The following is a 27060-nucleotide window of genomic DNA, read 5'->3' on the forward strand; positions in this document are numbered from 1 at the left end:
ACTAGAGTTCTCTGTTGGCAAGGCAGCTAGGGGAAGATAAAAAAAAAACAAAACAAAAACAAAGACACCGCAGAAGTCAGTTACTGATGCCGGAGAGATGGTTTAGTGGTTAAGAGCACTGGCTACTCTTTCAGAGAGCCTCAGTCCAGCTCCCAGCACCCACATAGTGGAGCACAGCCATCAGTGACTCCAGTTCCAGGGGATTCAAAGAGTCACTTCTAGTCCCCCCCACAGGCCCTATGCACTATCACATGAGTGGTGCACTTATGTACACACAAGCAAACATTCATACACACAAAACAATAAAGCAGGTACTGTGTAGAAGAGGACAGAGAAGGCTAAGGAAAGAGTATTTTTATGCTACAGCTCCCTCTTACGACCAAAGAGGAGCAACGAGAATCTGCTGGAAATGGGGCAGAATGTGAGCTCTTTCATGCCCAGTTCTATGGCTCAGGAAAATTAGTCTCTTAACTCTCATATAACCACCGGCTGACTGGGAACACTGAACAAGAATGGATGTGATTTTTTTACACTGCATGGGGAGTTGGCCAAACTGCATGGTAGTATCCTGTAACTTGATGTTTTACCTGAAACACTGCGATTTTAAAGCATTTTGTTAGAGAAATCTATGTAGTACAAACACTAGTCGACATTTAAAACACTGGTTTGGCAAGGGGGAGAAAAGAGGAATATGTCTTGAAGAAGGCATCATGTAATAAATTTATTATGTTTTGTTACATTTTCCAGTTTTCTCTTAATTCCAACTGTATACTATACAACCAACTGCTGTCTCAGAAATAAAACGTTTTCAACATAAAAATATAAATTCTGCTTCTTAAAAGTGCGTACACCTTGAATAATAAAATATACAAATAAATAAACAGAAGGCAGTGACACACCTCATGCACTTGGCCTAACATAATTTAAAATGCAGGATACACTTTCTTCCAGCCTGCAGGAAGGATACTCTGCCGTCCTTTTACTGCAAAATTAAATTTATACAGAGCTCACTAATGATGGCTCATGAATGACAGACACCAAAGCATTTTGTGTACAGTGATATGACATGCAGCTTTTAAGATGAGAGAAATACACGCTGGTGCAAAAACACAAGAGAATCAAAACAAGACAAAACAAAAAACAAAACACAACACATTTTGGTAATGGGGCCTGAACTCAATTTTAACCAGTGGTGAGAGGCACAGTTGGTGAGCAGACCTACACAGAACATAAATGCCTACAGGAAAAACCAACAGAACTACAAGCACAGAAACACAGTCCCCCAGTCTGGAATAGCACCTAGCAAAGTTCACGCTGCAGAGTTCATAGCAGCAGAGAGCTCGACTCTGGGAGGCTGTGCCAAAGCTGTCCCAGCTCTGATGTTTTCCTGATAGCCTTAACATATGGGCCATGTCAGATGAACTCTGTCGGCAGCCTGATGCTCAATGATGAGGGCACACAGCAGTGGAGCACTCGAAGATGTACAGCGCACCTGGCTCACCACAGATCGAAACCAAACCTCATGTGCCTCTGTAAGTAACATACACTACCAAATTCCTGGTATTACATGATTTTTTTTTTTACATGAAAAAACATCAACAAGGGCTCCAAAATAATTTGAATAAAATGTTTCACATTTGTTTTCAAACTATAAAGGATTCCAAAAACTATGTTCCAAGTAGGAAAGACCTAGAGGGGAGTGAACCTGAGCGGGAGGCCCAGTGCTACCTGTGGTTTACAGCCGCGCTGTCAGAAGCAGGGCAGGGTTTGCGAGGCTAGGCAGGAAACTTTCTACTGTCTTCTACCACATTTTTTTTTTTCCTTTTTTCTTTTTTTCGGAGCTGGGGACCAAACCCAGGGCCTTGCGCTTGCTAGGCAAGCACTCTACCACTGAGCTAAATCCCCAACCCCTCTACCACATTTTTTAACCTGGAGTGACTTCCCTCTCCTGCACAGGTCGGTCTCTGCCCCACAGTAGAATCTGGAGAGAGGCTCTGGGAAATAATTCAGACCCCTCAGGGCACTCTGCCTGCCACCAGCAAATAAGAACAATCCCTAGACACACCAAGCATAAAACACTTCACATTTCTAAATCAAGCCTTGAAGTCAGAAAGCCCCCTAACACACACACACACACACACACACACACACACACACACACACACACACACACACACACACACACACGATTCCAAGCCAAGGATGGACACCTTTTAATTTTCTTGTCCAGAACAATTGGAGTTCTTCCTGAGTACCCTCCATGGCAGTGATGATTCTCGCCATAAACTGTTGGCAAAAAGATGGTGTACCAAATCCTTCACTTCTGACTGCAAACAAGAAAGGAAAGTCACAGAATCCAGGCAGTGCTAATTGGCATCAAAAGCCTGGGAGCTGCCCAGGCATTCCAAGTCCCTTGGTGATACTAGTGACCTCAGGTGAACCCTCCAGAATAGGCCCGGGAAGAGTCTATTGAGATTTGAAGACACCTCTTACATATGCTGTGAAGCTCCTGTCCCTGCCCCTACTTGTGCCCCATGGCAAACAATGATTTTAAATAAACATGAAATGGATCTAAACCCGAGTCCACTGTACAACACTATCATACATTCCACATGCTTCATCTTACTGACACCAGTAGGTAGGAAGCTCCAAAATCTTCCTTAGCAGCTCCAAGTCTCTACAAAAGCACTTACAAATGGTTAGCACTGGGTAAAGCCACATCTCTCCATGTGATGATGAAAGAAGATTAGAAGATATAAAAAAGTAAAATCTATAGAAAATGGCAGGTTATTTCTTAGAACAAAATACTTTAGGAAAGTCTTCAGGCTAAATACAGTATATACACCAGTGTATGTTCAACATGTCCAATCCACTCCCGCTTGCAAAATACTCTTTTATACACAGTCTCAGCAAGGACCAAGGAGATTAGCAAAGAAACAGATGCAACCTGAACTCACATCCACGCTGATGATGAAGCCACATTTTAAAACTCAAAAATACAACTCCGGAACCTAAGAGTTGACCCAACGTTGAGTGTAGTTCTCTGTGTCTTTTTGACCAGCTGCTTGCACGGGTAGTATGAGCATGCTTTCTGAGCTGGACGGTGGGCATGCACAATCGTTTTCCTTACTCAGGGGTAAAAATGATTGGTCATGCTCAAAAGGCAGCTGCAAAAACAGCGTGGGGTCTGATCAAAAGGCAGCATGGGACGCTGAGCAGTCAGTGAAATAAAAGCATCATGTCCCACCTGAAAGGTGCAGTCAGGTTAAACAGCACTGAACCCTTTTGAAAACCACAGCAAAAGCAGCCTGCACACTAGCAGCTAAATTGTTTTTATAGTACGCACTGGTTTGTCAGTAAATTTTGCCCTTTTCAACCCCAAAATACAAGCATCAATGCACCTCCAAAATGTGTTTTAAGGAAACTGTGCTTATGATTTCCAACCTAGCTCAAAATCCGACCCAGAACACTGTCTTTGTATTCAATGGCAATCTCCAGAGGAAACTAACTTCAGCTACTTAGTGATCTGTCAAAATGAAACGTGGTATCGCATGTCCATCTACTCCAAGAGGATACTTGAAATGAGCTTTCTTCATAACTCTTTAATACGTATTCCCTTAAGCTGCCACTACTGTTCCCTTTTCATACCAATCCTGTTAGTTTTATGATAGTTAATTTAGAGGGATTGACAATGCCTCCCAGCCCTCAATAACTCCACATCCATCTCATACATAGCGGGTCAGTTCTGCTGGGAAGCAGACAGTTTGGTCTGAACCAGTGATGAACAAGCTACAGCCACAGCTACTGCTGAAGCTTCCTGCTTGACTCTACATGCAAAGCAGGCCCAAATGAACGAATGACTAAAGAAGGATTCCATGCGTTCAGGGCGACCTTATCGCTGCACAACTGTGGCACCACACAGCTATCCCACACTGCTCCACAGATCTGCACAGCACTACTGACTCTTAAGCGGACTTTCATTGCAGCATGAGAAAACACAAATGAGGTTGGCCAGGGTCCTAAGTGACAGGAGCGTATGAGCTTCATGCTTCCACATCATCTGAGGAGTTGTGAAGGCTGGGTGGAAGGGTGACTTAAGGAATGGTGCAGCTTCGTGCACACAATGTTTACAGGAAAAGAGAGCAAGAACAAAGGATTTTTATTTAACAGCAAAACATTACCAATGTATCACACTGTTGGTTGGTGCTGTGTGCCTCCTGGGAATGATTGCCCTAACAGGCTAAGCAGAAACTCAGGCCTACCATCTGAGTTTGCCCCCAAAGTACACATGTTCACTGCCCAAATCACTGAGAGAAAGATTTTAATAACCAAGTCCCTAATCCTGCCACAGAACTGAATGAACCAAGTGATAATATTCTCATACGTTATTTCACTGCAGGCTGCACTTCAAAGTAGTATTTTCTGTGTCTTAAATATATATCCCAGCAGTCAGGAATTAGATTTTACCATTTTCCAACCTCACACAAGCTTCACAGCCTAGACAATGCAATGACACTTCCTGATTTTTTCTACTGAATTAAATATGAAGCACTAAACTCCATATGCATGTAGCTTTTAGATTTATTATATTATAGAAAATGTATTTCTATATCCCATGGAAAAGTAAAGACCAGTAGAGGATTTTTGTTTTGTTTTGTTTTAAAAAACAGGATATGCAGGGAAGGAAGGATCCATTCCTACTGCATTCAAGAATAAAACGATGTAGTGCTGTGAAAATTAAGCTAGTTTCTATTCATCTTAATTATGGCAAAACAGCTTGTTATTAAAATCCTTTGTCTTATCACACTGTAATTCTAAGACTGTTTCAGAGGCTCAAATCACATAAATGCTCAATTCCTGATACTGATGGTCTCAACACTTGGTGCTTTTTCAGGAAAAAATAAAATAAAATAAAACAAGATTGGTGGCTAAACTCTGATGGGGCTCACCTTGTGCCACTGAATACATCATGACTCCAAGGTAGCTGTCATCTCAGTTACACCAAGGCAAGACAGAGAGAGAGCTTTGATGCTTTGGGAAGCCACAATGGGGCTTGGGGGTTGTGGGGTGGGGGAGTATAAAAGCAGCCAGTACAGGACTGAGTGTCGTGGGTACTGGCTCACAGACACTGGATTGGGTAGAGAGCATTGTGGTAATGTGCATAAGGCTAAACAACTAAGCCTCAAATACCACAAGAGCTGAAAATTCCACCCTCAACCTGCAAGCTACCAGCTAATGTCCCATTAGCAGCAAAATAAACTTAAACCTACTGGAAATATTTCCCAAGAGGTATTCCTAAAAAAAAAAAGAAGGACAGAAGGACAGTGTAGAAATCAAAACTGCATGCACATACACACTGCAGTCACTTCACAGAATTACTGAAGAGGGAAGCCTGGAAACCATGAGCTTTAGAATTTAATAACTATAAACTCAATGAGTTATATCTAATGACAAAATGACAAATGCTATTCTGAGAATCACAATCATGATTTTCTTGATATTAAAAAAATAAATAAACAAAGAGGATACTAAAAAACTGAGCTGCAAAGTATTTCTAAGAGATTTCTACAAGTCTTGGAAAGCTATTTTCTTTATCTGTGAGAATTCAGTGAGGTTCCCCTTTTCATATATAAGAATGCGATTTGCAACTACATGCCAGGGCGAGCATATGCCAGACTCTGCTTCTGAATTCTGGGTCAGAGATTACCTCTTCAGAACAGAGTAGACATAAATACGCTACTCAAGAGAAGTCGAAAGGAAGACTGACACCAGGATCCTCAGTGCATGCACAGGGCTCCGCCTTACCTCACATCAACATACCATCAGTGGCTCTCGGCAAGAGGCAATGTCTTTCTTTTCTAAGCAATAAGACAAGGCAGTGAACACACACACAAGGGGCAGTATGAGAGCATCAATTTCTAACAGAAATAAGCAGCATCAAGAAAGGAAAATGGTATCAACTCGGGCTTCAGTTTGGAATAAAATGTTTTTCTCTGGGAATCTTTCAACAGCATTAACTATTCTGCTACACTTCGAATTCCAATGGTTAGCAAAATGAGAATGAAAAAAAATTAATGACTGGCTTTCTGACAATTCAGAATTTGTCAGCTCTTAGAACATATACAAGGAGTCAAGACAGGCTATCACTTCAGATATGAAAGTAGCAAAGGTTTGTGCCTACCTGTAAAGCTTCTACCTGTGGCAGCAGGACACAGTCAGCACCCCCATGTCACCTTCCTCCTGAACCCATTTATTAGTAATGTGCACCCACCCTAGACTAGCTGAGTATATATACCTGAGAAACATTAGTTAAGATATTGCCCTTACAAAGACTGGGAGATGGGGCCAAAGTGCAGAAAGCAAGTTTTCCCTCAGTTTATTTTGTTGTTAGCATCAGTTTTTGTTTGTTTCTTTAAGATCCTGATGCCACTCAACAATCCACAAGAAAATAAATTCTGCTCAGATGAAACCCAAGTCTAATAGTTCACCTGTCTATACACTGATAGCTTAATTGGTTAATAGGTTTCCAAATCCTAGTGTCCAATGAAGTCATTAGAGTTCACTAGAAAGAAATAGGTACGATTGCTAAAGGGACTATCCAGATTATTTTCTACAATTATTCCAGTTAGCTTGGTATCAATGCTTTGCCTATGGCTGTTATTTGGTCAATGGCAGAATAAGGCGACACTTTTAACAATTTGAGTTACACACACACATTCATACTCTCATAGTCAGGCACATGACCCCAAAAATACAAAATAAAAGCATAGAGGGCTTTGGTGTGGGAGGGGGTTCTAAATAAATAAACATCTGTACAGATAAAACACCCGACTGCAGAAGATCACTGAGGTTTGTGAGAAGGCCGTGCAGAGGTTTGCATGCTAGAAGACAGCTTTTTGGAGCCTTTCTCAGTGGTCGACCTGCTACTGGGAGACAAGGGAGCTCCGGAATCTACCTGGGAAGACTTGGATCTGCGAGCAGATAGCAAGGAATGTTTAGCAGAAGCAGGGTCCTTAGAGACAAGCTGTTCCTTTCCAGTTGTATTTGTGTTTGGCTGCTGTGAGCCCGGGGGTTGATGGCCTTTCTCTGCCTTGTCATCTGCAGTGTTCTTACTGACTGACTTGACAGAGCTCCCACCAGCCTTTTTGGATAGCAAGGTTGTCTTGCCAAGATCAGTTGACCGCCGGGTTTCTTTCTGTCTCAAGGCTGACTTAAAGAAGGACAGTCCCTTATCCTCAGACTTGCTGTCCCTCTTCAACCCAGAGCGTACACTTGTGCTAGGTGAGCGCAGGCTGGCCATGGAGGAGCTCCGGACATGTTTGCCATCAACTCTGCTATCCCCTGCTCTGGCCTGATTCACCCGAGGGGAGCTGGGTTTGGAGGTGGAGGTGGAGGTGACACTGGCTCTGTCAGAGCCTAAGCTTTGTCTGGAACCCTGTCTACTCAAGCTCCGGTCGGAAGTCCTGCTCTTCCCAGAAGGGAGGGGGCCCCTGGTGGCAGGGCCTGGGGCTGTTTTGGCAGATATGGAAGAGGAGGAGTAAGTAAAGGCAGAAGCAGACTTTTGCTTCTGTGGTGAAGGAGATGACATGGATTCCTGGGACCTGGGGGATGATTCTTTTTTGGGTTGGGTAGAGGCAGAGGACGAATGCCTTCCACTTGTCCTGGAAGAATCTGCTTTGCTCCGACAGCGGGCAGGTTTCATGGAAACCTTCACAGGAACAGGAGAAGAAGGGGATGGACTTGAAAGAGACGATTCTTGGCTAGCCAAGGCCGGCCTTCCCTTCCGCATGCTCTTCTCTGGTTCAGAAGCGCCTTTGGAACTAGGGGATCTCTTGGTTGTGCTCTCTGGCTTCTTTGTGAGGGAATCTGAGTGGCTTGGAGATTTCACCTCTTTGACTGGAGAGCTGTCAACAGAATCACTCTGGTCCACATAAGCAATCTGGTTATTATTATCAAAAGGATCAGAGACTGGGGGCAAATGATCCCCTTGTGCTCGGTTTTTGCTTGGTGTGTCTACAACACTGGAGTTCAATTTTCCAGAGTCTGAGTCATCTTTGAACACACCTTCCATGACAGCCAGTGGGGCCCGGCCCGCAGCCTTGTGCTCTCGTCTACTGTGACTATCACTTGGTTCCTGGTGGCTACCAGAAAGGTTCCGCAGACTACCAAAGCAAGAGATGGACACTTTGTCATCACCTGCCTCTCCAATCCTTTCAAGAGTGGAGGCAGACCCATGGATTGGGGAGTCCCCTGAGAAGCGGGAGGGAGAATTGGAGCGCATCTGCAGCTTGGCAGACAGGGACCAAGAAGGCCGCATGCAGTTTTCATTGACAGCTAAGGGGCTGGTGACAGAAGATCTGGATGACAAGCTTTGACGCTGCACACTTCTCACGAATGGTCGAGTAGAAAAGCCTCCTGCATGGCAGAGAAAAGTCTGTCAGGCTAAACCAATAAAAACATTTAGTAAGACACTGAAGACAAAGCAAGGGCAAGCCTGGAAATATGACAACCTTCAAAGCCAGCCTGTGTGCTAGAGTCAAGGACAACTGAGTGTTTTCAACCTTTTGAAGAGCCACAAAACAGGGTCATGCTAACTCTGAAGTCAGCAAAAGGTTCTCCATCTATGTCATTCTACATTAGTCAACAAACTTTGTCAGAATGTCAGGCAATTGCTCAGCTCTACCATGTTAACACAAAAATAGTCACAGGTAGCACACAACCAAGCATGAATAGTTATGTTCTAAAAACTATGGGAAAACCAGCCATCCACATATGACCTGCAGACTGCTGGTCTAATCAGAGAATTAAATAAAATCTTAGAAGTTTGTATCCAGCAAAGATCCTGGCACTCCCAGGTGTTCACTAAACATGGGCCGCGAATCCGGTTTCTTCATCTTCCTGAAGGACACCTGGGGCTCACAAAACAAACTCCTTGGACAAAATGACACAAGAACCCAGGACACTCATTGCATTCCCTATGGAAGTAAGTCTGTAACAGGTAACAGTGAAAGGATATCAGTGGAAAGAGCTAGAGCCTTGGATATAATACATGGTACTTTCAGTGCCTGGCAAGTACTATTTCCAATGACTTAAACCTTCCCAAGACAATTCCGAGCTGAATTCTGCATGTACTTGTTACTGTGGTCTTTGTGACTCCTAAGAGTCAGGGTCTGTCCTCTGTGACCACTGAGCATGACTAAATGATGATGATGCTTAAGAAGATACTGATTTTACCAACTAGACTGTTTAAAAATAGATTAAGGCAAACCATTTCTGGGTTTATTGTTAAAACAACAATAAATTCCAAGTTTACAAAGCTGTGACGCAAACGGTGTCTGTCCATCTAAACAGGCCTAGGTTCACTAGTCAGTTTTTAGAATGAGATAGGGCTTAGCACCAATAGTCCAATTATCTTCTTGCTTCACAAGAAAGGAAGTAAAGTATCAAAGCAGATAGAGCCAGAGCCATGCCACAGCCCTCCTCGTTTGGCTTAGTTTTGGCTCCACTTCATTCTCTCAGAATTATCCATCACCCCTAGAAGCAGACTAAAGCAACTGAAAGATTGGCAGCCAAGTGAGCCTCATTGGAAGGTGAGTCACTGTCTACATTACAGAGGCTGAGCTCACCCTCTCCCACTTCCAGCTCTTAGTACTTTGGCTATGCAATCCATCCCATGCCACCTGGGGTTCCTTAGAGCACTAAGGACTATTCTGTCAATACTCAAGCAGTAAGTGAAAGGTACCAAGAAAAACAAAAACAAAAACAAACCCCACTTCAATATTTAATTAGATTTTGTCCAGAATTGATACTGTGACTATGTTTAGAGTAGAGGTCAATCTGAGCCAACGGTGTCCTCATTAAGCAGAGAATAGCAACTCTACACGAGACAGTCCCAGGCACATTAGAACATGAGTCCTTATACCCAAGTTTAACAAAAAAGTGTTAAAGCTCTAATCTGTATGCCAGAATATAAAAGGGGGAAATAATGAAGTGGAAGAAAAAAAGCCCGGAGTCACAGAGAAGCCACAGTCCAGCTCTGCACACCAACTCCTTTGAGTTTATACTATCCTTGAGAAGACCTGTGCTTTGTCCGTGCATTGCCACTTTGGAAACTGGAAACCAGGACCCACACCCACCATCGTCTTCACTCCTCTCCCCTGTCATCTCCACAGACTCAGACAGTGAGGCCAAGGATGTGCGTCTGGAGGAAGCTGCAGAAGTCACACTGGCTTGCTTGCTTCCTGGGAGCCGGCTCACCCAGTGCTCACACAGAGAAGAACTTGTGGAACCTGCAGAAGAGGAGACAATCCTTAGGTCAGCCAGGGTCCTGCACTACACACATCCTGTCAAGGTGCTGCCAGTCAAGCCAGAGACTTGTCTCCTCACCCCAGAGCTAAACACACCCCCAGAGATGAGTATCCCTAACAAAGATGAAGAAACTTCAGGCAATTCCTGCATAGAGGAAGGTTATGGAAACAAAATGCAAATATAGAATAAATGTTTCCAAAAGCAACACCTAATCCAGGCAAGGGAATAATAGAACAGGGACACACATCCACTCACTCTACAAGGACTCACTATGTACACTGGCAGTCTACTGAACCACCCAGGGGAAGAATGATAATATAGACATTGTTATTGGTAGCTTCAATGTCCTTTGGACATTTTGAAGTCATTATCATACACACACACACACACACACACACACACACACACACACACACACACACACACACGGTAGCACAGTGGTATGCTGAATGTCAGTCTGTCCAGTCAATTCCAGGAGTATGCCTTATAGTAGAGCAATAGAGAATGCTCTTGAAATTGACTATATGTAGCAACCTGTGTCAACCAGACCTCAAGAGACTGTCATTTTCGAGTACATCTGAGATACTGGAAAGGCCCAAGAATACCAGAATTCCCTCAGCCAGTCAAGTGAACAGACTACACATTGGGTAGAGCTTGTCTCCTGAAGGGGTGACTCTGCTAGAGTGATGCTTCCTTCAGCTGCTTTAAGCACACCACTGTAGAGCCTTGGAAAGGGACATAGGTCACCATTTCCTGCCTTCCCTATTGATATATATTAGCACATTTCAAGTTACCTATTTTTCTCCATACTCTGCAGTAGGAAGGGTGCATCCATGTTGTATGGGGTTCATTTCTACATTTATTAACATAATAAATTCCATCTCATCAGTAAAGCTAAATCCTCAGTTAACTGCCATCAATGTGTACCCTTAACAGAAGAGATTACTCTTACTGTAGAGAAAGGACTCTCTTTCTAATGGTCCTTTATTGTTTACAGAATGCTTTCACGAACCTTCAGTGTTACAACAAACAGCAGCCCCACTGAGATGATCGTGGGGCTCAGATGAGCCATGTTCTAAGATACACTAAGCAGATGTCAGAACAGCACCTCAGGCTGCTAACACTATTCCTCCAGGCACTTACCCAACTGTTGCAGTATAATTAAAAAAGGGGCATGACTGGTTCCCAAGCATCACCGTTCCGTGCTGGGCCCCTGGTACTCTCAGACCCGGACAGCCGCCCCCTGGAATTAGTTCTGGCACCATAGGGCCATATAGAACTAACCTTAATTTATCTCAGCGGCGGCAGTGGCTGGCTTCAGTTAGGAACCACGCCACATTAGCCTAGCTATCTTCTGGCCCCAGAGGTCTCTCCACTCCCATTGCTAGTCACCCTGGCCAGCCGGGAACCCAGCTACATGGTAATATCAAGACTCAACAAACTGTAACCCAACAACCAGATTTATATGTTAAATACTCAATGTATAATACATCCACACAATTAACTTATAACCAATTGATAAGGATATAAACTGCCCACCAAGATAAGATACATTTGTCTATAGAAATCCATCCCAGCTACTTTGGCAATTCGGGACCACAGGGATCTGGGTAATCCTTCTCAGTCTCCATTTTGATTCTCTCCCCTTAACCTTCTCTCCCTCCCTACAAAAACTTTGTCCCTGTCTTATTCTTTTACTGTCCAATCATGGCCTTGACCTAAGTTGTGCCAGCCCTCACCTGCATAATGACATCAGCCTACACCCAACAAATAAACACTGTGCATAGTTTGACTGGGCTCAGCCCTATCTTTTTATGAACTCTGAACTGCTGGTCCATGGTAGTTCAGAGTCTACCCAAACTTCCTTGACTGAAATCATATCAGAACCCAGATTAAGTGGGATTGTGAAAATTAATCTTGTTAAGCTTTCAGTAACGAAGCTTTCTGAGGTATCTTCTAGACCATGAATTACAACCTCCTGCTCTGTGAAAAAACATCCAAGAACCAGGTTACCTGCCACGGAGCTGTTGGCTGACCATGATGGGATAGCTGTCCGCCTCTGGTAGAAAAGGATGTAAGCTGTCTGCGTGCACACCTCATCTTCTGACAGCTGCTGCACATCACTGTCATCGAAGCAATACCAGAGACCATCCACGGAGTTCTTACAGTATGCTGCCAAAAAGAGTCCACTGTCAGCACCAGCAAGGCTGTACCAGGTACTCTATCCACAGATACCATCCTTTATATTTTATTTATATAATTAATTCAACAGCATTTTAAATTGCTCACAGTAACAGAAAGATAGTAAGAAAAAACAAATCCAGATTTCAATTTATACTCAGGCAGAATGTTCTAAGAAATTCCTAAGTTCTCCAATTACATAACAGTTTCATCTCAAAAAAAAAAAAATCATTATACTTCTAAGTATAAGTAGGTCTTGCCAGGGACATTGTTTTTTCCTGTTAGAGATACTTAACAATGAATGAAAACACTTTGATTGTCACAAATGGTGGGGTGGGGCCAACAGCATCTAGTGAGGAGAGACCAGGTATGTTCACAATGCATACGAAGCATTATATAACATAGAATTATCTAGTCTCAGGGTCAAAAGGCAGGGTAAAGAACTTTGATTTTTGTTGTTGTATTACTTTAGTGTTTATTAGGGACATAAAATAATATGAAAGGTCCACCGACTGACATCTAATACCTAACATAATCTAAACATTTCATTTAATCCTGAGATTTATCATTACTACAAATCACTCCACAGTAATTTGTACATTATTACACAGGCTCAGAAAGACTGCTTATGGGGCTGGAGATGTAGCTGAGCTGGTAAAGTACTGATCAAAGATGAGGCTCTGAGTTTAATCCCTAGCACCTAGCCTAGTCAAATTAGCAAAACAGAAACAAACAACAACAATAAAAAGATACACAGTAGGTGCACCCAAGAAGAACCCCTGACCTCCACACACAAACTCCACAAATACACCCATACTACCCTACATACAAAGACTGCCTAGCACATGGTCATGCAGTTGAAGGAGGATGAACATATGGCATTTTGTACACGGCATGTGAGTATACAGCATCTAATCCTTTGGCTTGTACTTAAAGCCCTACCATGCCCCACCATTTTCCTTCAGACAAAGCCTAAACAATCTACGTAAGTTCCCTGGTAAACTTAAGAACACAGAAATTAGGAATACACACGTGGAGTCTTCTCTATAGTTGCAACTCTAAGCCTGAGATAAAAATAAAGACAATTCAAGTACCATTGAGAAAAACAAAAAGAACCAACAAGAGCCAATAAAAAAACCTAAGAGTCTGGGGCTGAGAGTCTAGCTCAATAACAGAATATGTGCTTAGCAAGCCCAAGAACCTGGGTTCAATCACAAGCACCATAACACCATAACTAGCCCAAAACCATGAGGCCATGAAACCAAGTCATACTATTAGGCTAGATCAGGGAATCTTATGAAGCTTGCTCTGAAAAAGCACATTATTATCACATTTCTAAAAATATCCATTTACTGAACACAGATGATAGCTGAAATATTCAGTAAATGCTCACACAGACTTAGGGTGGCCTTCAAGGACAAGGTGCATACAATTCTGAGAGACACAGTGAGTGACACCCTCATTAGGCCACTTCACTTTTGCAAGTATGGAACCACAAAGATGAAAGGGATCCAGGTGAGGAATTGCTTCTAGCTAGACAGGTCCCAAAAGAGAAGCAAAGGCTCCAAATGTAGGAGGAAGATCATGCACAGCTCTCAGAACCCGAGAGGATGAAGTGGAGACATCATAGCAACACAGCACTGGCTGGGCCAATGGTGTCAGGCCAGGCTGATATACACAAATGGCCCATCTGGGAGGAGGCTGCTATTCTGGAGAGGAGAGTGGGAGCAGAACTGCACAGCGACACCCACCAGGAGACAGAGTAACCCTGCTCTACTGCTCTAGTTCAGTCTGCTTCCTTTCAGGATGGTCTATTCTTGATTGTGGCATGGAAAGGCCACACAGTAACTAATAAGCAAACTATTTTATAATTCTACTTGCTTTTCTAACTAACACTGCCTAAAGTGTTTTTAAGGGCAGAGCTACTCAAACACTTAGACACTGGCATTTGTCCACAAAAGGAGGCAACAAAACAAGGATAAATATTCAAAAGCATCTAGCAATATGATACGGCTGTAACATTTGCGTTATATTTTGCAAAATTGGCTTATGAAGGATTGAAATGCTAAAATACAAAATAATAAGACCTTTATCTAGAAAAGCTAGATAAGCTCTGTTCTGAAATCCTTGCACAGGTTAGCCATATGTGTACCATGCAGTTACAGCAAGAATACATCAAAGACATTCTAGTAAAGATTTAAAAAACAGTATCTTCAGTTTAAAAAATGCTGGGAGGTGGCTCAGCAGGTAAAGGTATTTACAGCCTAGTTGATCTCTGAGCCCCACATGATGGAAAAAGAACCAGCTGCCTCACACAAGCTGTCTTCTGATAATCACATGAACTGCCGTCCCTCAATACAAATAAATAAATGCAACTTTAAAAAAAGAGTAATGCCAAGGACTGTTTTCTCTAAAGTGGAACTGTAAACCTTTAGAGATGAGACAAGCAATGGTTTACTTTAAGAACAAAAAAAGGAGGAGCTTGGGGAGACCAGTCCATGTGGCAAATGGTGGTACCCCTGTTGCTGGGGAGGCAAAGTCAGGCAGATACCGAAGGCTCAATGCCATCCTAGACTAACTGGCGAGCTTCAGGTCAGTGAGAGGCTGTCCCAAAACAAGGTAGACAAAGCTTGAGGAAGGACACCTAAGGTTGTCCTCTAGCCTTCAAACACACACCCAAATACACACATAGAACAGAAAAAAGGAAATGATAAAGTCCAGCAGTTCTCAACCACCGGGTCATGACCCCTTTGAAGGTCATAGGGGTCACCTCAAACTTTTGGAAAACACAGATACTTACATTACGATTCATATCAGGGGCAAAATTACAGTCATGAAGTAGCAACGAAAATAACTGGGTGGGGGTGACCACAACGTGAGGAACTGTATGAACGGGTGGCAGCATTAGGAAGGCTGAGAAGCGCTGACACAGACTGTGTGAGCACCTCCTAGGTAAGCGGCAATGAGCAGATAGACTCACTAATATGCTTCACAGGCCTAAGTAAAGTTATTCAGCCAAGTTCTCAGACTGGGAAGAAAGCTCTATAATCTTCCCCAAGCTCCTTTCACTGCTCCCAAGGGCTTTTACAAGGTTTCCAAAGTCTGTTCTAAATAACAAACAACACAATATTCTGAAATCTTGCATTGTCCTATTTTCCCCTAACAATATTTTGCCTACACAGTATGTAATAATAGGGACTATTTTGTAAAATGACTTCTTTACCAAAGCTGAAGCAGAGTAAGTATAAACCAGAAATGCTGGTGATGGTCTTAATACAGCAAGTAATTAGCAAATTTCAATTACTTCTAAGTCCTTCCACTTTAAGAGTAAAGAATACAAAATCCCATGACTATGTCATATCTAAGTATCTAAGAAAATAGACATTACTAGCAATGTCAGAAAATCAAATAAATCCAACTAGAAATAAATCAACACACAAGTGGTTGCAATAAAATTAGATAAACACTGCATTGCCATCTAAATAGTGTTTAAACAAAAGTACAAGGTTAAAGATATTTAAGTTATTAATGTCTTCTGTGATGTGAAAGAACTGTGGGAGCCTCTTTTTCCCTAGCAATTGCTTCCCAGACAAGCGAAAACCAAGCTGTTTTGTCATGAACACACCCAGAGGCTGTGCTGCTCCTCTCATGAATAACTGCTGCCAGCAGGGTTAAGCTAAAAGGGTTTGAGGAATGAGGGGTTACAGCTCGTCACCTCCCTGCCCTTCTGACTGGAAGAGAGTGGGTTGGGAGAGCATGCAAGGATGGGAAAGCCAACAGTCACCACTACCTTGCCAATATGTAAGGGAGTCGGTGGCTAACTGCTATGAGAACCTCAAGGATTTCAAAATACCATCTGGCAGGTACCCCCAACCCCACCTCATCTTCATCTACCATTGTTACGTCAATAGCCAGTATTAGAGTGCCAAGGTCTTGTCAGAAAAACCACTGCACTGATAAATTGAGCTTGTGAGGCACGTTCATCAAATATATTGACGATAAAGGATACAACAATGAGTTTAGAGAAATATACAGCTAACCAATTAATGGTAGTTCTTTTGCATCAATCTTTATGTAAACAGATATCTAAGTGAGAAACCCTAAAACCTGCCTTTACATGGTTCATACATGCTCATGGTTCATAATTCAAGACTCTATCTCAAAAAAATAAAGAATGAAAATTCAGAAAAATATATGTACACGAAGAGTCATCAATATTAGATTAAAAGTTTAAAAACAGAAACAATATCTGTTTATTAACGGCAATGATTACTAGTCATGTCACTTAAGAGAAACCCGTTCTGAGAAATGCAATGTTAGATAATGTGTCATTAGAATATCAGTGTAATGACACGAGCTAAGCCGTTACCAATCACTAAGCAACATCATCTTCACCACCATAAAGGTGTGGCTCTCACTCTGAGAGCACAAACAGGTTTCCAATCTCAGGTAGCTTCCGCCACACCCTCACGCCACCCTGGTTTATCTCCACTACCAATTACTACACACACTACACTGCCCTTAAATTTTATTTGTATCTACATCTCTGTCTACTTGTTTCTACTCCTAGAAGATACATGGTGGGATTTTAGACACTGATGTGAGTCCATGGCAAGCTAACTACAAAGTGTTCAATATTCATGAGTAAAATACACCAGTATAGTTACATCAGTGTAAAATAGCACAAAACTATGAAAAACACTGAACATATATCTCATATATCAAAGCATTACTATGGCTGAACTTTAAAGACACTATGCTCAATAAAATATTGCAGAACTAATAATACTGTGTGGTTCCACATACAAAAGGCACTTAGAGCATTAATAAGTTCACTGAGACAGATTGTGATGGCTGTCAGAGGCTGGAAGACAGAAGCAAGGAAATTACTATTTAACAAGTTTCTGTTTGAGAAATGAAAGAGTTCTGGAGATGGATGGTGAAGGCCAACAATGTGGTCTCAATGCCACCAAACTGGACACTTAACATTGACTAAAATGCTAAGCTTAATCATGTGTATTTTAACCATGATTTTTTTAAATGTTAGTAACTTTTATCTTGGTATGTCTGATAAGCCTATTTCACAATGGCATTCTTTCCACCTTTTTCTACACTTCGCATGCTGAACAGAGGTGCTTTTATAATACAAAGTAAATTTACCCTTAAAAGAACAGATGCCATGAAAGTGGCTCATGATCTTTCTAAGTTAGGGAAATGCTAGAACCGCAAAAGCATTGCATGGCTATAATGGGGAGGCAGCCGGGTAAACAAGAGTGGCTCCTCAGCTGTCTTGTACAAACATTCTCCTATCAGGTCTGCTTACTACTAGATGAATGAACTCAGAAAAAGAATAAAGTTCATGCATTTGATCTTAGACAGAGATCTGAAGGATGAAGCTGTTCTCAGAGCTGGTCAAAGGCACACTGGAAGAGAAAGGGGGGTTCAAAAGCTACAAGAAAACAGCTTGAAAGAAGCGTCAGTACAGACACGCAGCCTCTCACACTGCAGACCTGTGTAGTGCCCCCCTTGCATGGTGCCATGATGATTGCACACAGCATACAGGTCATAGATGTAGTCCTCAGGGTCCCTCCCGAGTCCATAGGGCCGTCTCCATGGGGACCAATGAGATGGCAAGCTCCAGCTGCTCTGGCTTCTCTTAACTACATGAGGTGTCATGTCCAGGCCAGTCAAGGGGAACTTGACCATGTTCTGAAGTTTCATACGCCTGTCTCCTTCCTGTTGCAAGAAGAAAAACAAGTTCTGATGACATTTTAATGCAAACAGATAGAAAGATCAGTTTAGCATGAAATGTGAGCCCTGTCAGTTAAATCACTTTGAATCACCTATCTGCTATTTCTCAAGACAAATAATAAAGAAACAGATTAGTAGTGTTAACTACAGGAACAAGCTCTAGTACAACTTAAAGTAGAACCAATGAGGAGCAACATAAGGGGGAGGAACCTCTAGATTTTCATTTCTTTATCTGTCAAGGCTTGGGGCGGCGGGGGGGGGGGGGGCAACTTAGAAGCAAAGTGACAATTTCAGGTAGTTCATCCTAACACCCCAGCCCTGTTGGATGTCTGAAGAGAAAGTTAACTATGTAAAGGACAAACCCCAATACCTAGCAAGGAGAGGAATCTGACAGTGACCCTTTCATCTCTACTTTTCCAACATGCACATTTACTTGGCTGAACTTAGCTATTTAGCCAACAATCTGAATAATCTGTATTTTCCATTAAACCCTGAGGAATATCCTTGAAACATAAAAATCTATTGAATGGATACTGTTCCTATTTTCTATGTCCAGGAGAACATTTAAAAACTAATCAGACACAGATGTGACAATCCTTAGGATTTATGGATCTATTAAAGGAAAATACACATTCATAGGAGAAATGCTTCTGACTGAGGGCCAGGCTGAAGAGCAGGGACCTTATTTTGTAGTGTAGAGAGAAGCACTGAAGTCTGTAGGGAGGAAGTGGTATCTCCAGAACTGTAAGTGAAGAACTGTGAGCAGTGTGTAAAACACATAGGAAGGACAGAGTTATAGAGACTCAGAAATCAATTAAAAGACAGCAACTGCATCAGCAATAAGAGAAAACCATTTAGTGGCAGGGTAACAGCAAGCAGAAGAAACATACAAGGAATCCATGAAAACACCAAGTCAACCTGAGCAAGTGGCTACCTAGATTAGAGTGACAAGAAGGGATGCCCAAGATGACACTGACGTTTTGAGTCTGGGATTCTGGAAGGAAAAGGTGAAGGAAGTCAGTTAGCATTAGGAGAAAACGGAAAAGACTGGACTAGAAACCTCAGTCAATTTCCACCTGCAGAGCCCAAGGGGGATGCCCAGGCAAATGTCATGTTTCATCACCACAGAAGCCCAGCTCTGAATCTAGAAAGGTTTCAGAATTTGGGCTAGTCCCCTACGTTCCACTTTAATGCTTAGGGAAACCCAAGACTGGGGACTAGGTGTGTGTCACCTTGCCACCCTTGCTCCTTCTTAGGTTTTCACATCTCGCCAACCTACTGCTATAACTCTGTCCTAAGCCACCTCTATGATGCTCACGAAACTTGTAACTGTTCAGCTGCTAAACACTCAGCAGCTGACACGATCACTTCAAAACATGTATTTGGCAATTGTACTTCTATTCAAAGCACTTCACTAAGACCTAACTCTACCTTCAAGGGCTTGCTTGAACAGCTGCTCTCTGCCCACCTCAGCTCCCACCACTACCCCCTCTTCTGGACTCTGTTATCCCACTGCCCTGCTTCAGCCTCTTCAGGCCCAGGCTCAGCATAACTGCTTCCTCTGTCACATGAAGATACAGTCCTGCTTCTCCTCATCTAGCAAACATCTGCTCATTTTTCAGGCACAAACCCTCTTAAATCTGAGCCACGAAGGTTCACTAAGGCTCACCTCTCATCAGTCTCTCTTACGATGAGGCTGTGTAAGACATTCTTCACCTTAGGTGATAGACTTTTGGGGAAAGTGACTCATAAAGCGGTGTACCAAAAAGCTCACGTTTGTATCTACGTATGACTCACCTCCCCAACTATATAACAACTCCCTGGAATAGGGCAATACTGCTTATTACATTAGGTAGAAATACAGTTCTACCTCTCTCACAAAGGATCAATTCTCAATCCTAAAGTAAGCACACTAAAATGTAAGCAAAACACTTACAAGTCTAAAGCAAACCCTCAAGAATGAAGTAAAACATGTTCATGAAGTACAATGTTCAAGACTTAAAGGATCATGGGATACTCAAATTTTTCTTTAGAAAATATGACCACAGATAAGGTCGGTCAAACATGTATGGACACATTCAGACAACATCAATGGGTGAATCCAACAGGGCCAACCGAGAACCCACACAAGCCACTAAGAGGAGTCAAGAGAAACAGGTCACACTAGCTTTTTCCAGTGACAGGATTTTCTCACCTGGCGGAATCTCTTAAGGTGTATGATAAGCACATCAGGCAGAGTCCACAGGCTTAATGTGATGCTCCCCTGCTGCAGCTGCTTGCAGTGTGGGCACCGCCAGGCATCATCTGGAGCAAGCTGGAAACAAGGAGCGGGACTTCCATTAGGCATCACATAATGAAAGCCTTTGTCATGGCAGACAGCTGGACTACTTTCTTGCCAGGGTCTGGTATCACCTCAGCATCTCTCTGAAAACTGCACAGGAAAACAGCCAATTGGATAACACAATCACAAGTAGCACCAGGCTGGTGTGGACACTGGATGAGTGCTAAACAAACCTCCCTCAAAGAATGACTAAACGCCCTTGTTACAGATGAACTCCAAACCCAGCATTGCCCCAAATCGTAACTTATCACCTATGCACTTTCTTGGTCTAGACCATCTTACCTCAGCAAATCATACTATTGCCCACCAAGGTGGAGCATAGGGGACCATCCCAAGACCCAGTCCCTCCTATTTTCTTCTTCCTTTCACTCCATGTCCCTCCATTTCTGAGCCTGTCTCTTCTACACACTAACCTCCATGAACACCACTGCACTCCAAGTTCTTGCTCACTCTCAGCCATACTTGCTGTGTCCTAACCCTTCTCTCCTGTGGCAGCACTGAACTGCTCCATGCAGTCTTCCCCACATGCTCTCAATAAGCTCTTCCAAACATCAGTCCAAAACTCTACAGCCAAATATGCACCTCTAAATGGGAAAGCGGGGGATATGTCAACTTAGAGGTGTCAAATACATGAGAAGTCCAGCATAGAGAGACAACATCCAACCTGGGATCACACATGGGATGAAGTAAGGAAACCCTGGAAATGGAAGACAATTCCCTTCAGAGTGGAAGAGAAAAGTCAAAGTCAGAAGCTTGCAGAAAATGTCTGTTTTAAGAGAAATACTCAACCTTAGAAGCCACCAGGTTCTAAAGATAGAGCCAAAAAACTGGAAACCAGAAGCATTCCCTTTAGGTAAAGCAAAAAATAAAAAGTGATGAGAAATATAGTCATTAGTGCCATGCACTGTAAGGTGCTCAAATGAAGCCCGAAAGGCCACTGAGAACCTCAGAGACCAGTATGCACTCTACACATCAAATAAACCAGGAGAGCCTTTGAGGGGCAAAAGGGCTAACAACAGTAAATTTGGGTCAAACAGAGGAGAAAGACCAGTCTGGCAACTTAAAAAGCACAATTGATGAGATCTGTTTTCATGATGATGCAACTCAATCATGTTCACAGAAAAGATTGGGAGACAGAAGGGGAGATATTTATATTTAGGTAAATAGGAGTGATCAGAAAGCCAGATGAAGGGGAACTAATCTATCATCTAGTAGTAAGCCCACATCTCACGTGGCATATATCAGTCCTCCCCTTGTGTGGCTACACAGTCTCACACTGTCAAAAGTAAGTTTCTTTCCGTTTAATCCTAACAGATTATAAACAGATACTTTCATGAAATATAGTATTAATGTCATAATATCTAATCACTGATAGTTCCTAAGACATTTCTCTAGTTTCTGTACTGTCTATAAACTACTGGAAAACTCCTAGACCTTGTGATTGCACTCTGAGAATTCTTGGCCTATGAAGTCTTCCTGGCAATGGGGGTACTTCTGTAGAGGAATACAGACTTCCAGTCAATCTTCTACACAGGTCTTCCTCATGGCAAGACAAGATCCCTCTCTTCTGCATTTCCAACCTTTAGATTATGTTCCTTTTATTAGTCAGAGTTCTCTAGAGTCACAGTACTTATAGAATATCTCTCTATATAAGGGGATTTATTGTGATGACTTATAGTCTGTAGTCCAACTAACCCAACAATGGGCAGCTGTGAATGGGAAGTCCAAGAGTCTAGTAGCTGCTCAGTCCCATGAGGCTGGGTGTTTCAGCTGCTCTTCTGTAGAAGTAGGTTCTAACGAATGTGCTGGCAAGTAAGGGCAAGCAGGTGAAGAAGACTGAGTCTCCCTTGTTCCAATGTCCCTATATAGACCTCCAGCAGAAGGTGTGGCCCAAGTTAAAGGTGTGTACCACCATGCCTGGATTTGGAACTTTCTTTGTCCCAGGCTGACCTTGAACTCGGAGATCTTCTTCCCTCAGTCTCCTGGGATTAAAGGTGTGTACTACCTTGCCTAGACCTAAGCTTTTCATGGCCACTATGCCTCAAGAACTCCATGCCAAGATCCAGGTCAGAAACTTGTGTCTTCCAGCCTCAAGAGCTAGATCACAGGGGAGCCCTCCAATTCTGGATTGTAGTTCATTCCAGATATAGTCAAGTTGGCAACCAGGAATAGCCACTACATACATTCCTTATATATGAAATTAACCAACACCTCATTCACAGTTCGTGTCCCCAATTAACTGTCAGATCCCCACCCCCTCAATGCCTCCTTCATCAAAATCTTCTTGGGTGTCTCATGACTTCAGATGCACCATCCCCACCCTCTCTTTCACCTGCATCCTAATGAGCTGTCCTCATCAACAGCACACATGGCAAGAGCAGCACCAGCACCATCACAGTTCTAGCACTGTTTCTAAAGCCTCCATGCACAGAATAATGACTCACACCCATATGATGCTGCTCATCAGTATTGAGCCTGAAAACTGCTGGACCCCAAACTATTGTCACACAACCAAATGCTAAGTCCCACCTCCTCCGCTATATCTCTACTGTTATTTTTGGCCCCACACTAAACTTCCCAAGTACCCCATACAAATTCCAGTGCGTATTTATTGAGCACATCCTAGGGGCCAAACACCTCTCTTGGATACAAGAACATTTAGTGAGAGACAGATGAGTCACAGCTCTAGCTGGGGTTCAAACTATCTAACTCTCTCCCTTAGCTCTTGTGCTCCTGCCACACTGGTTACACGTGTTTTCAACCATGTCAAGCTCCTTCCTAGCTTAGAACTTTATATACTTACTTTCTTGCTGTAGGGTGTGAACAGCCTGAAGGCAGAACCACTGTCTTGATCCCTAAGTGTCAGACTGCCCTGTGCAGGACCCAGCACACTACAGGTACTTCAGAAACCTTTACATGAGTGAGCTCTAGAGCTACCGCTCTCGTCATCACAAACTCCTCAATCCAGAGCAGAGAGCTGTTTTGTAGATCCAATGCTGCCACTGGCACATCTGCTAACCCCTAAGCTTTGTATTGGTTTCAAACATCTCTCAAGTCAATTTTTAAACACAAATAGTGAAAACACAGGATGAACCAAGAGTCTTCAATCACCTAGTTCCAAAGCCAAATGGCTGCTTTATAATTAAGTTGAAAATTGATAAACATATGTCTTTTGAGGAGAGAACTCAGATTCTAAAAAAATTTTTCCCAATATTTGAAGAAAATTACTATTTGTTTTAGTGTGACCAGAGGCCCTATTTCAGGCTAATTTCAGTCCCTATCAGACCTAAATGGGTGTCGGTTCTTATGTGGGTGAAGTCCTCATAACAGAAAGCATTCTGGCAGCTGGAACAATCATTCATTTTAAATAAGGTAGAAGAATAGAAAAAAGAAGTTTTAAAGTCCCTTCTAATCCTAAGGTGCCTAATTACATATGTATAAGAGCAAAGGGTGCACTAAAATGGTCAAAATTAAGATCCTGCTATGGTTTAACAGAAGTGCTTCCCAAAGGCTTATGCACTCAGTATTTGGTCCCTACCCAGTAACACTGTTTTGTAGGTTCTGGAGACCTAGGAAGGATCTGGCTGGAGGTAGTAGGTCACCCACCATAGAACTTTCTTTTTCCTGGCCCCTTCCTATCTTTTTGTTTCCCACCAACCATGAGGCAAGTAGCCTTCTCCTCCACATACTCCCCATCTCCATGAATTCTGTCTCATGACAGACCCAGAATCAACAGAACAAAGGACTATGGCCTGAAACCAGAAGCTAAAATAGATCTTTCCCTCTTAAGTTTTTTATCTCGAGTATAGGAGGTGTTCTGTCACAGCTATACAAAGTCAGACTAACACAGACCACGAACAGCAACAGAAGATTAGATGAATTCTACAGACATCTGGCCAAGATTTCCCATAGGCGGAGGCCCCAGAGATTTATCTATCTATCTACCCATCCATTCAACATTTAAACACTTACTGAATCCCTACTCTATGTAAACCATTTGTGCCAAGTGGTCCAGCACACCACGATCCAACAGAACATGATACTGCGCTGCTCTGTACTGGAGCCACAGTCACCGAAGCATTTGAGACGGAGCTTACACAACTAAGAAACTTAATTCTTTATCTTAATTACTCAATCTAAATTTGATTTAGATACTGACACCTGTGCTTACGGTACATGTGTACTAAATTAAGAAAAGCTGGGTTGTATTGGCGCCACGGCTGTAATCCCAGTCAGCACCCAGGAGGGAGAAGGAGAGGACTGCCTTGAGTTTGAGACCATCCTAGTCTACAGAGCAAGTTTTAAAGCAGCTAGGACTACATCGTGAGACCCTGTCTCAAAAAAAAAAAAAATTTGAGAAAAGTTTTCATTACTAAGGAAAAATAATTTAAGATTCCAAATTGAAATGAAAAAACAAGTCATTAAAAAGAAAACAAATAATTACAAAGGTTCATTTCTAGAGCACTAACTATATACCCTTGGGCCAGGCAGTGGCACTATTAGGAGGTGTGGCCTTGTTGGAGTAGGTGTGTCACTGTGGGTGTGGGCTTTATTGGAAGAGAGTATTCTGCTAGCAGCCTTCAGATGAAGATGGAGAGCTCTCAGCTCCTCCTGCCCCATGTCTGCCTGGATGCTGCCATGCTCCTTCCTTGATGATAATAGACTAAACCTCTGAACCCTTAGAAGAGTTGCCTTGGTCATATATCTGTTCATAGCAATAAAACCCTAACTAGGACACACGTCAAATACTCAAAAATTTAAGTCACTCCTTAAAAAAGCTCTTAAGGACTAACATTAAAATTCTCACTTAAATGTGTAGGGTCTGTGGGAATGAAAATTCCTGGGGCAGGATGAATCTCCTCACTGTCATCTTGCAGGCCCTGCATCTTACCCGTTCCTCTTTGGTGTAGAGTTGGAAACACTGTGATAAAGTGCAGGTCTGTGGTTGATGATGCTGCTCCTTCTGCAGACGGACACTCTCTGCATCAGGGATATACTCATCTTCTGTGTTTACAAACAAGCTGCAATTCAAGGGAAAGCAGCCTTCAGAGAATGTCTTATAAAAACATTCACAGACACAACAGCGGCTTTTTATAAATTCATAACCCAATAGATATTCAAAGAATGTGGTCAATTAACTCTTCTACATTCCAAAAATGTTCTTGGAAATGTCTCCATCTACAAAGTTATTTCAGGAGTTGACTTGGAGTTAGATTTTTTCAATTGTTTATGGTTATGCTCATTGTCTTAAATTGAGTGTATGTGCATGTATCTGCAAGGGTATGCACATGGGAGTGTATGTTCACATGAAGGTCAGGTGTCAGAGCTCCTGAAGTTGGAGTTACAGGCTGTTGTTAGCCACCTAGCAGGTGCTGGGAATTGAACTTGGTTCCTCTGCAAGAGTTGTGCTCTTAACTAGAACTACCTCTTTGTCAGTTCCGCCTAAATCATTCATTCTTGTCCAAAGTATCTAAGGACATGTATTTGACACAGGCTTACTAGTTTACAGCCATACAATCCTGAACATACCTGATCCTGTCTGATATAAGCCTACAAGAGCTGATGGTCCTGTAACAAGCAAAATCAAAGTAGACTAACCTTCACAGCAATTAGTGAACATATGGCTTTCCCCTCAACAGCAGTAAGTTTTCTAAAGTTATTGCCTTGGAAAGAAGTTGGGGAAATAATAATAAACTGCTACAAAAGAGTGTTAAAACACACTTAAGATACCCAGCTAATAAGACTTGTATACTCCAGCTAAAGAGAAATATCTGTGTGCTGCTAAAATGGCAATAAAGTTAGAAAGAGAGACAGAGACACAGAGAGAGAGACAAACAGACACACAGAGAGAAGTAACTTACAAATCTTTGGTCTCCTTGTCCCACTCTACTACCAGTTTCACATGAGCTGTGCCGCCTGGTCCACAGGACTTTAATGCCCTAAAGGATGAGAGTGGAGCCACATATTACTTCTAAACGAAAGAGTTACTTAAATATGATTGCATTCTATCTAGAATGTTATAAAATGTTTATAGTTCCCCGTCAGAAAGTTTTTAATTAGACCAATGTAGCCTGATTTTCTAACTAGTTTACAAGTAGAATGAAAAACCATAAACATGCAGTACAGAAATAAGAGTATAAGAGATTTAGTATCACCCTATAGGTTTGCTAGTACACTCTCAGATGCTATGTATTATCTTTCCAACTCCTGTGCAGAGTTTGATCCACACAAACTAGATGCAGTTATTATCAACAGTGTGCTCTAACACTTGCTCAACCTCAACCCACTGTGCCTAACTCATGTCCATGTCAACTCCCCTGTGCCTTCCTTCTCCATAAATGCACACTAGAAATTCATTGGTTAGCACCTTTGTTTGAGACATTCATCACTAATGGCTAATATAATTCAACTTTTATCTTTTGCATACGGTATAATATTTTAGATTATCTCACCTACTTTCATGTCTAACACCAAACAAG

General features: G+C 42.4%; 1 protein-coding gene across 1 annotated transcript in view; it reads right to left on the reverse strand.

Annotated features, from left to right (window-relative positions):
- Positions 1 to 696: 696 nt before the first annotated feature.
- The window catches only part of Usp31 (ubiquitin specific peptidase 31), a 66854-nt gene continuing 40490 nt past the window's right edge, over positions 697 to 27060 (reverse strand). Inside the window, 7 exon segments of the mRNA NM_001107548.3 lie at positions 697 to 8415; positions 10137 to 10289; positions 12322 to 12480; positions 18000 to 18225; positions 20435 to 20554; positions 25473 to 25602; positions 26443 to 26520. Of these exon segments, the coding sequence (NP_001101018.2) occupies positions 6842 to 8415; positions 10137 to 10289; positions 12322 to 12480; positions 18000 to 18225; positions 20435 to 20554; positions 25473 to 25602; positions 26443 to 26520 (2440 nt within the window). The 3' untranslated portion in view covers positions 697 to 6841.

The sequence above is a fragment of the Rattus norvegicus genome, chromosome 1 (genome assembly GCF_021556685.1).
Source record: "Rattus norvegicus strain SHRSP/BbbUtx chromosome 1, alternate assembly SHRSP_T2T, whole genome shotgun sequence".
Taxonomy (NCBI): domain Eukaryota; kingdom Metazoa; phylum Chordata; class Mammalia; order Rodentia; family Muridae; genus Rattus; species Rattus norvegicus.